Genomic DNA, 11,361 nt, shown 5'->3' with positions numbered 1-11,361 from the left:
CATTCTCAGCTACATCACGTCTGAACTTAATCCTGTTGATTCACATGAAGACTGACAAATGATGTGCATCCACACACACACAAACACACACACACTTCAAGTAAGGAGTCGTGGAGCACCCACAGCTGACTTAGTTCAATCCAAATCAAGTGACACCTTGTAACGCTTTTTCTCCCTCTCCATGCATGAGTTCTTCCCACTTGAAAACACACCAGGCCCCAGAAGGCTCGCAAACATGGTATGCTTCCATCCCAAGAAGCTGGAGTCAACTTATTTTCTAGAGTACTTTTTTTTGGTTATTGAAATCTTAATGCAAAAGCCATTATAGTGGCTATTTTGAAATGCGTGCATTGCATAAACTGTATATTTCACCTCTATTACTAGAAAGCAATTAATAGATCTTGGCTTTTATCCCTGTTTCTCCACATCATGCGTGTGAAGACCTTCTGTGGAACTGAAAACCAGTGATCATTTAAGCCAAAATGTCTGCGAGCATAACTCACGTCCTTCCTCAGAAGGCACATGGTATTATTGTATTCTGGTAGAACACGTCATCTACATGACACCCGTTGCTGTTCCCTAGTCGTGCTTTCTTAAGGATTTGTTGGGATTGTGTTTTGTTTGGAGATTTTGCAATTAGAAGAATAAAAATTAAATTTATGAATCAGAATTTAATATAAGCTGTATGTTTTTAAAGGCAATTTAGAGGATGTGATGGACTGTTTCTTTATTCATTAAATAAAGTTGTATTTATTCTCAATTAATTGTTGGGTTGGTTTTGTTTTGTTTTGTTTTGTTTTTGTCCCACTCTTAGTATCCTGTGTTCTGTTATGTGATGGTCAGTCAGGTACGCCCATGAGAGGAGTCATAGGAAAGGCTCAAGAAAACAAACTTTATTGTACTCACAGATCCTAGAAACAGGAGGCATGTCACACCATGCAGGGCCACACGGGGAAGCGCCAGCTTCAGTCAGGAGGCAGAAGGGGCTGGAGCAAGGTGAGAGCCTAGGCCACGGCCCTTATTGGAGTTCCTGTGAGGAAGGCAAGGCAGGGCAGGATTGGCTTGTTTAAATAATTTGAACAGGCTCTAAGGAGAGGACCCTAGGTACCTGGTATCTGGCCCTGAGATAATTAAGGCAGGTGAATATTACCTCCTGGTGTGTGCAGTCCAGATCTCCGGATTGGTTAGTCTGCATACCAAAGGCAAGCTTTCCTTTGAGCCCTTTGCTATCCTTAAAAATTGGCCAGCCTTAAGAGGGGCAGTCTCTCCCCACCCGGAGAAGTTTTTTGTTGTTGTTCTGTTTTGTTTTAAGAAACAGTCTCATTCTTTCACCCAGGCTAGAGTGCAGTGGTACTCATAACCTCAAACTCCTGGGCTCAAGCAATCCTCCCACTTCAGCCTCCCAAGTAGCTAGGATTACAGGCGCACACCACCACACCCAGCTAACTTTTAAAATTTTTTGTAAAGACAGGATCTCACTATGTTGCCCAGACTGGTCTCAAATCCCAGGCTCAAGTGATCCTCCTGCCTGAGCCTCCCAAAGTTCTGGGATTACAGGAAGGAGCAACCACACCCAGCCCAGAAAGCTTTTTTAAATGTTAAAACAGCATAATATACAGAACATTTTAAAACTAAACAATATACTTAGTATATGAGATGGGTAAATTCTTGTTTTCCAGAACAGTAATTTGCTGCATAAAAATGTTTTAGTCAATCACTTATATGACAGTGGTCTCTTAAGCTTGTAACAGAGCTGAAAAATTCCTATCACCTAGTGACTTTGTAGGTAACTGATACCGTTTGGCTCTGTGTCCCCTCCCAAATCTCACTTTGAATTGTAATCCCCATAATCCCCACGTGTCTAGGGCGGGACCAGGTGGAGATAATTGAATCATGGGGGCAGCTTCCCCCATGCTGTTCTCTTGATAGTGAGTGAGTCTCACGAGATCTGATGGTTTTATAAGAGTCTGGCTTTTCCCCTGCTGGCACTCATTCTCTCTCCTGCCACCCTGTGAAGAGGTGCCTTCTGCCATGATTGTAAATTTCTTGAGGCCTCCTCAGCCATGAGGAACTGTGAGTCCATTAAAACTCTTTTCTTTATGAGTTACCCAGTCTCTGGTATTTCTTCATAGCAGTGTGAGAATGGACTATAATACAGTAACATAACATCGTAGTGCAACACATGACTCAACATGTCTGTAGTGATGCTACTACAAACAAACCAACTGCTCTGCCACTCATATATATTCAAACAATTGCACATAGTACATAATACTTGATAATGAAAATAAACAACTATCTTACTGGTTTATGTATCTGTTATAACTTACTTTTAGAGTGTACTTCTTCTCCTTATAAAAAGAATGGGTAACTGTAAAACAGACTCAGGCACATCCTTCAGGTGGTATTCAAGAAGGCATTGTTATCATAGGAGATGGCTCCAGGCCTTACACTACCCCTGAACACCTTCCAGTGCGACAAAATGTGGAGGAGGAAGACAGTGACATTGATGAATCTGGCCCTTTGTAGGCTCAGGTTAATGTGGGCCTACAAAGGTTAAAGTTTCTTTTTTTTTTGAAACGGAGTCTTGCTCTGTCGCCCAGGCTGGAGTGCAATGGTGCGATCTCAGCTCACTGCAACCTCTGCCTCCTGGGTTCAAGTGAGTCTCCTGCCTCAGCCTCCTGAGTAGCTAGGACTACAGCCATGCACCACCATGCCAGGCTAATTATTGTATTTTTAGTAGAGCTGGGGTTTCACCACGTTGACCAGGCTGGTCTCAAACTCCTGACCTCAGATGATCCACCCAACTCAGCCCCCTAAAGTGCTGGGATTACAGGCGTGAGCCACCATGTCCGGCCATTAATGTGTGTTTCTATGTCTTAGTTTTTAACAAAAAAGTTTAAAAAGTAAAAAAAAATAAATTTTAATTTTAAAAAATCTTGTAGAATAAGAATATAAAGAAAATAGTTTTGTACAGCTAAAAATGTGTTTGAGTTTTAAGCAATGTGCTTTTACAAGAGTCAAAAAGTTTGAAAATGTAAAAAAATTACCAATAAGCTGAGGTTAATTTATTATTAAAGAAAGAAAATATTTTATAAATTGAGTATAGCCTAAGTGTACAGTGTTTATAAAGCCTGCAGTGGTGTACAGTAACGCCCTAGGCTTTTGCATTCACTCACCATTCACCCACTGGCTCAGCCAGAGTAGCTTCCATTCCTGCAAGCTCCATTCATGGTAAGTGCTTTATACAGGTGTGCCATTTTTTATTTTTAATACTGTATTTTTACTGTACCTTTTCTATGTTTAGAAACACAAATAATTATCATTGTGTTATAATTTTCCACAGTATTCAGTACAGCAATGTGCTGCACAGGTTTATAGGCTAGGAGCAATAGGCTATACCATATAGCCTAGGTGTGTAGCAGGCTAGACCATCTAGTTTGTGTAAGTACACTCTATGATGTTCATACAATGATGAAATCACCTAACAACGCGTTTCTCAGAATGTATGCCCATTGTTGAGCAATGTGTGACTGTTGTCTTTCAGCTCTGGTATTGTGGGGATACACGATTCATCTGAAATAGCAATCTAAAAATCCTATGTAAATTCAATATAATACTTGTTAACATTTGTACCCACTAGTATATTTATAACCAGAGAAAGGAAAAGGTGTACATATGAGACAACAGATCATATATTTATAGTCTTATATGTGCTTTGAAATTTCTGGCCAGGCACGGTGGCTCATGCCTGTAATCTCAGCACTTTGGGATGCCAAGACGGGCAGATCATGAGGTCAGGAGATGGAGACCATCCTGGATAACACAGTGAAACCCTGTCTCTACTAAAAATACAAAAAATTAGCCAGGCATGGTGGCGGGTGCCTGTAGTCCCAGCTACTCGGGAGGCTGAGGCAATAGAATGGCGTGAACCCGGGAGGCGGAGCTTGCAGTGAGCTGAGATCACACCACTGCACTCCAGCCTGGGGGACAGACCGAGACTCCGTCTTAAAAAAAAAAAAAAAAAAAAGAAAAAGAAATGTGTTTCACACATAGGTATAGAAAAGAGATATCTTCAGTGATGTCTAGACAGAGAGCAGATGCTAGCCAAATTCAGTACCGAAATAGCACTTTGCTTTTACTGCAATATGGCAAAATTTAAGTGAATTGAGCCTTAATTGTTGAATCCTGCAGCTCCACTAACCACAACCTAAATACACCCTCATCTGGGCCATATCTAGCAGAAATTTTAGATCTTCATTAGTATAAATGTCAACTCATTAACTAAGAAACTGGCAATATTGGATGTTTAGCCTCGTCTTCCTTATGATCTGCAAATAGAAAAATAGGAAGTCGGCCGGGCGCAGTGGCTCACGCCTGTAATGCCAGCACTTTGGGAGGCCGAAGCGGGTGGATCACGAGGTCAGGAGATCGAGACCATCCTGGCTAACACGGTGAAACCCCGTCTCTACTAAAAATACAAAAAATTAGCCGGGCGTGGTGGCGGGCGCCTGTGGTCCCAGCTACTCGGGAGGCTGAGGCAGGAGAATGGCGTGAACCCAGGAGGTGGAGCTTGCAGTGAGCCAAGATCGCGCCACTGCACTCCAGCCTGGGCGACAGAGCGAGACTCCGTCTCAAAAAAAAAAAAAAAAAAAAAAAAAAAGAAAAGAAAGAAAGAAAGAAAGAATAGGAAGTCAGTATAACCAGTTTTTGGTAATGAGATTAGTGGTGGCTTGTCCCATCTTTTTTTGTTTTTGTTTTTGTTTTTGAGACAGGATCTCACTCTGTCACCCAGGCTGGAGTGCTGAGGCACAATCATAGCTCACTGCAACCTCGAACTCCTGGACTCAAGCAATCCTCCCCCAACTCAGCCTCCAGAGTAGCTGGGACTGCAGATGCACATCACCACACATGGCTAATTTTTAAATTTTTTGTAGAGATGGAGTCTCACTTTGCTGCCCAGGCTGGTCTTGAATTCCTGGCCTCAAGTTATCCTCCTGCCTCAGGCTCCCAAAGTGCCGCGATTGCAGGAATGAGCCACAGCGCCCAGTCACCTTTCCCATTTTGATAGTCCTGTTCATTTGTGTGTGTTTCTTCAAGAGTTCTGACCTTGGGGTTTGGGAGCTCAATCTCTAGCTTGCACCCAGGGAGAGCCCACATACAATAATAACTAGTCAAACTTCCAGAGGAGGTCTTCCTTTATTATTTAATGTCCATCTAGTAGGAGTTCTTACAGCACATATCCCTGGTACGACACTAATGAAGGATTCGGCTAAACTCTGTTTAAGACTACTTAATGATTAATGTGTATGTGTTCTTTTTTGGTTGTCTAGCCAAGGACAAGAATGGTGTCACATAAGACTGGGTATGTGTAGATACTTGATAATATTTGTTGATTTGTTGAGAAAAGGGAACACAGACACAAAAATATTTTTGAATTTTAATGTCTTGTCAAACTAGAAAGAAAATGAATTTCCAAGATGAACGGTATAAAATACTATAGCAAGTTTTAGGTTGCTTGGTAATCTAAATTCTATTACATATCATGATATATGAATCTTGACTGCAAAAAGATTTTATACTTCGTTTTAGCTGAGCTCCTACTTCATAAACCACAATGGATCTCTCAACATACAGTTTGAAGAGTTTCATCAAAGATTGGATTTGATCACTGAGACTCATTTACTTTGCCCTCATATGTCTTCTAGGAAAAAAAAAAAAATAGTACATTGAGTAGGGTGGAAAAGTTTAGAAATTTGGTGAAAGCTAAGTTGCTTCCAGAAATCTTCAAAACCCAGAAGCAGAAAGCTAAAGGCTTAATATTTAAAAAACAGACTCCCATTCTTTTGGAGGAGCGAGGTTAGGGAAGAAGTATGAGATTAGAATCCCATCATTTTAATTAAATTGTTTTATTTCATTAAGAAAGTGTTGTTAAATTAGTAGCCAAAAATGAAATATCTATTGAAAAAATAACTTTTTTCTGTGCAAAGCCCTATACTAGAAGCCATTGAGATATAATGAAAAGCACACTACTCTTTCACAAGGTATTTACAGTTCAGAGAGGGAGATGTGACACCCTACCTGAAAAATGACTAATGATCTTAATATATTTTTGAGACATTCTCTGATAAAAGCACCGATTTTGCTCATTCTCAAACTCTGCACACCTACTGGAGTTATTAATTAAGCTTCTCAGGAGATCTGAGTAAGTAGACTATTGTGCCCAAATAGTGAGTAAGGCAAATGCCTTGAATCTTGCCATTGACCCAAGTGCACACTGCAGAGTGGAGTTGTGACTAGAAAGGGGTCCTGGCATCATGACTTCTAGAATTGTGTTGTTTGTCTGCTAGATCACATAGCGTCTTTTAAGAGTTGTTGGAGTCAAGAGGTTAAACATTCTACTATTGAATTTGCAGTTTCTAAATTTTCAGTTTACTATCAAATTTGCAGGAAGCAAAGTTCTGAGCTCTCCTCTGTTTCTTATTAATGGATATCACCTGGAAAGGGAAATGCAGCTTCAAACTCCCAAGGCGTTTCTGAAAATACACTTGTGATTTTTTTTGTTTGTTTGTTTTGAGACGGAGTTTTGCTCTTATTGCCCAAGCTGGAGTGCAATGGCACAATCTCGGCTCACTGCAACCTCCACTTCCCGGGTTCAAGCGATTCTCCTGCCTCAGCTTCCCAAGTAGCTGGGATTACGGGTATATGCCACCACGCCTGGCTAATTTTGTATTTTTAGTAGAGACAGGGTTTCATCATGTTGGTAAGGCTGGTCTCAAACTTCTAACCTCAGGTGATCCACCTGCCTCAGCCTCCCAAAGTACTGGGATTACAGGCATGAGCCACTGCGCCTAGCCCACTTGTGATTTTTTTAAGTGTAAATGTATGTATGGGCTGGGGAAGACACTTTCCCTCATTACAAACCAAATGGATTTTGATAGGGATAACTAAGAAAATAAAAATTGTAATAAAGTCTGTAGATAAACTGCGAAGAGGAAGCTGTGTCTGAGGTTAGGCTTTGGAATCCAAAATAAAAGAGTTTTGGGAGTCATTGGTGTTGTTTTTGTTGACTTGTGACAAGACAAATTCCAAATGCATAGATAACTTAGAGTCCTGCTTTTCCTAATTATGAGTAAGACATTCTCCCAAATGCATGCACCACTCTTCACCAAGTCACTCTTTACATGAAGGGCTTGGTTTATTCATGCAATGGCTAAGCAAATTAATAAAAGTAATTCAAACCAATACCATGTTTATTATTTTGCTCCCATTTTGATTGGTCTTGATGGTAGTGAAGCCCTTATTGTCCAACTTGTACTGACTAAAAGGAAATCACTTCCAAAGGCAATATTTTTAATTTCTGTGTTTTAGAAATATAGATGTGTATTCCTGTATATGTGTGTATATATACATTACTGTATACATATAAGAATAACTACATATATTTGGGTACTTGTAAGGACTTAGTAGCAATCTGCTTAATATGGGTAATAAAATATTGAGGAACTGTGTATCTAGTTACTTAAAAGCTAAATATTTCACTTCAATCTTTTAAAAAATCAACAAAAAAATTTACAAGTTGACAGAGAAAATGTTTAAATTAATTACATGAACTCTCATCAGCTTTTTGAGGAAGTACTACAAAGCGGCACATTCGTTTATTCGTCGGATTAGGTTAAAACACTCTACATCTTTGCTCAGGGAAGCATTCTATATCATCATCTCCAAAGAGTTCTTTAGCGCCATCAGGAAACTGGCAAGGTACTTGGCATGAAAAACAAATCCACGTTTTTATTTATATTTTATAAAATGTATATTTTAATAATGTGTACACAGTTTAAAAAAATACAGAGCACCGATACCCATGTACTGTACCCAGAAAAAAAAAAAGTGTTTCTACTTCATGCATGCACACACAATGCACTAAAGCAAAAACGCAGTTACACAACAGGAAGGTAGCTCTGTTGTGAGCAAACACAAGTAATGGATACTGTAACTTCACCCGAACAGGACAAACTCACAAAGTTTAAGAAAGTGATTATTTCTCTGAGGACTGGAACAGAATAGCCTAATCCTATTTTTCTTAAGATTGTTTTCCCTCAAAGTAGCCCAGAAAAGGGGAAAGGGGGCATTACTTTCACAGCAATCAACCCATTCACAAGATCCATTAATGAAATCTACAAAATACAGAGGAGGAGGGGAAAAGAAAGGCAATTAAATGATTGCGTCCATAGGTCTGATGATGCGAATAAAGGTAATCTGAGAATTGACTAATTTTCCTCGAGGAATGCATCCTTAGAATCCCGGGCCGCCGGAGGCTTCTGGGCTACTTGGGGCAGGGCCGCGGCTCGGAGCTGCTGCCGGACATCCACCCCCGCGAAGGCGCGCGCCCTAGGTGGCCATCTGGAAGGGCTCGGGCTGGAAGCCGAAGAGTCTCTGGCTGTACAGCTCGCTCTCGCCCGGCAGCTTCGCGCCCGGGAACGGGAGGTAGTGGTCGCGGCCAAAGTGCTCACAGTGGAGACCCACCCAGTCCCGCTCCGAGCCGAATCGCTCGGCCTCGGCCAGGATCCGGGTCAGAGCCATGATGTAGCTCAGGGCCATCTGTAGGGTCTCGTACTTGGACAGCTTTTTATCCTGGCCCCACTGGGGAACCACCCTGCGTAAGCGGTCGAAGGCCGTGTTGAGCCCCTGCATGCGGCGGCGTTCGCGCGCGTTGGCCGCCAGGCGCCTGCGCGCCGCGCTCTCCAGCCGCCCGGCCCCGGCGCACGTGCCCGCGCACTCGGCGCCGCCCGCGCACGGGGGTGCAACGCGCGCTCCCGCCGGCAGGCCGCTGGGCTTGCAGGACTTCATCCCCGGCCCCAAGCAGCGAGGCGCCGACCTCGCACGCCCGCCCGCTCAGGACCTGCGCGTGGGCTGGTCTCTCGAGCCGCTTCCCAACGTGCCTCTTCTGAGCAAATAAGTCATAAACAAAGCAACTCACGTGCAATCAAATAGTTTACAGTGGGGGGGTGCGGGACTCGGCCTTCTGTCCTACTGGATGACCAGGCTGATATCTCTTCACTTGCCCAAATTTAGGGGAAATTGAGATGCTCAAGAGAAAGTCATTTTCTCAACGTGAAGTTGAAAAAGAGAAGGAAACCTTCTGCAGCAGAGTTTGGTGTGGCTGGTTCGAGGAAGGCCTTTCAAGTCCTCTGGGAAAGCCTGAGACTCCTTTGCAGGAAGATGAACTCTTTCCCGAAGCTCAGGGAAGGAGCGCTTTTAGCGCAGTAGCTGTCGGAGAGTGCAGGATGAATCTTGGAGGGAGGAGAATTTATAGCAAAGAGCTGAAGGAGGGAACAGGTGGTGGCAGGTGGGCGGGCGTCCCTCGGCTTCTATCTCAGCACCTTCCTACTCTGGGAACTGCGGGGGGGAGGGGGCGACGCACAGCAAAATCCTGACATTACAGCCTTAGTCTGTTGAAGTTTCTCCAAAGCTATGTCCAACACTAACTAACACACCATCTGGAGTGGCCTGGCTGTCCCCAAAAGAATAACAAGGTGGGGGTTGGGGCAGAGCTTGGTCTATCTTTTCCCGTATCAGTGGGCAGCTTACGTATCAAAAACTTAACCGAGATTTGTAAATTATTAGAAATCATCTGTGTGAAAATGTTGGTTTTGGCATTATGAGATACATCGGGACTGTAGTATAAGAGGATGTAGCTTTGTTGAGAAGTGTGACAATTTTGCATAACGCTGATCTAATATACTGACATTTTAATTTTAGTTATTAAGTAAGTTGGAACAAATTAGCAGGTTCCAATATTATTGCAGACCTGGAATTTTACTGTGCAAGTAATTTGACTGTTTTCTATGAAATAATGTATTATAACATATCAAAAGATATTAACGTGTATATAAAACTTTATATTATTCTAATTATATAATTGGGTTGCTTGAGTTCAGATACTTAGGCAAATCAATTCAGTATTTATACTTCATTTCCCCTGCCACAGGTTCATAAATGTTTGTGGGAAATGCACTGAGATGATAACTAATCATTTAATCGTTTAACCTTTAAATCAAAGAAAAGTAATCATAATGCACATTTTTGTGCAAAATGAGAACATCTAAGTAACTTCTGAGGTTTTAAAAAACAGTTCCTAAGGCACAATTTTTGAAAATAGTTTACATCTTTGAACATTTCAGTTGTGTCAACTGCCCGCAGGAATAATAACAAAGCATGATTTCTGCTATTGATAATGACAATCTAATTGATGCAGAAAAACCATTAATTTGATTCTCTCATCTCTGCTCATTTCTCACTCTTAAGAGGAATCAAGGAGCAAGAAAACTACCTCCAAATAGGTTCAATCCAGAATCCTTACTGGATTCTTTAGGAAGACCAAGTATGCTCTTTCTCCTTTTGAAATATGGATATGTCAGCATTATTCTCAAATATGTTTATTTAATTAAAGTATCAACAAACTGTCACAAACCAGGAGTCTTTTAACCGTGACTTGCTTTCCCCGCCATTGCTGAGACTATAACCCCATTGTGACTGCCCTGACTCCAAGTCCTGTCTTCCCATAAATAGTTGATTAATCCCCCAGCTGAAGCAATGACAATGAAATGAAGTTGAATGACATGAAGACAATAGGAAGCAATTGAACATTAATGATCTCCAGCATGACAGATGTTGAACACAGACTTCTGCATGGAGCCACTCAGCTCTGTTACTTTGAGTCATAACAGTCTTGGTTGGGAACAGCAGTCCTGTGACAGAAAAGACTATGTTATATAGTCATCAAAATGTCAAATATATTTTTCTGTGTTTCTGTGGAAATCTGCCCTATTAATGCCGTTGTTCTTCATATTCATTTGCTTCATCCCTTTCCTCCAAAGAGCTCCCTCTGTGCTGCTCTGTGGAATGTTTCTCTGCAAAATGGACTGTACATTTGTTCTGGACGTTATTGTCCAAACTGCTAATGAGATGTATGATTTTGCAGGCCACGTACCCAGGATTGATGAGATTGTGCAATGAAAGGCAATGAAAGCATAACTTGAAGAGAAACAGGAAATACTACTGTGCACACAACAGTTATATTAGAACATAAACTAGCAGATACCTATGATATGAAGTTGATCCAAGAATAGAGAGAGTTGCTGCAATAAAGGGTCTTGGAGGGCATGTATAACACATTTCCCAAATGTATTCTGAAAGACATTATTAGTATGACAAAGATGCTTCTGGGGGAAAGGGTTCCATTGTCAAATAAATTTGGGAAACATTATCTGCTGTCTTACATTTGGAGAGTCATGAAGCAAAATTGACACAGTAAAGTTTCTGAGAAATCCTGGAGTAAAGAAACCTATTGACTTCAGC

General features: G+C 41.6%; 1 protein-coding gene across 1 annotated transcript; it reads right to left on the bottom strand.

The window, feature by feature from the left end:
• Window positions 1-7,765: 7,765 nt before the first annotated feature.
• ATOH7 (atonal bHLH transcription factor 7) lies at window positions 7,766-9,286 on the bottom strand. Its single transcript, XM_054436697.1, has one exon. The coding sequence runs from the start codon at window positions 8,848-8,850 to the stop codon at window positions 8,392-8,394; it is 459 nt and encodes a 152-aa protein (XP_054292672.1). The 5' UTR covers window positions 8,851-9,286; the 3' UTR covers window positions 7,766-8,391.
• Between the last annotated feature and the right edge of the window lie 2,075 nt (window positions 9,287-11,361).

Source organism: Pongo pygmaeus, chromosome 8 (assembly GCF_028885625.2).
Source record: "Pongo pygmaeus isolate AG05252 chromosome 8, NHGRI_mPonPyg2-v2.0_pri, whole genome shotgun sequence".
NCBI lineage: Eukaryota > Metazoa > Chordata > Mammalia > Primates > Hominidae > Pongo > Pongo pygmaeus.
Note: the sequence above shows the minus strand (reverse complement) of the source record. Positions and strands in the feature narration are given on the sequence as shown.

What these genes read in the sequence shown, in the direction of transcription:
- ATOH7 (XM_054436697.1), bottom strand. Translation starts at nt 8,850, where the DNA reads ATGAAGTCCTGCAAGCCCAGCGGCCTGCCGGCGGGAGCGCGCGTTGCA.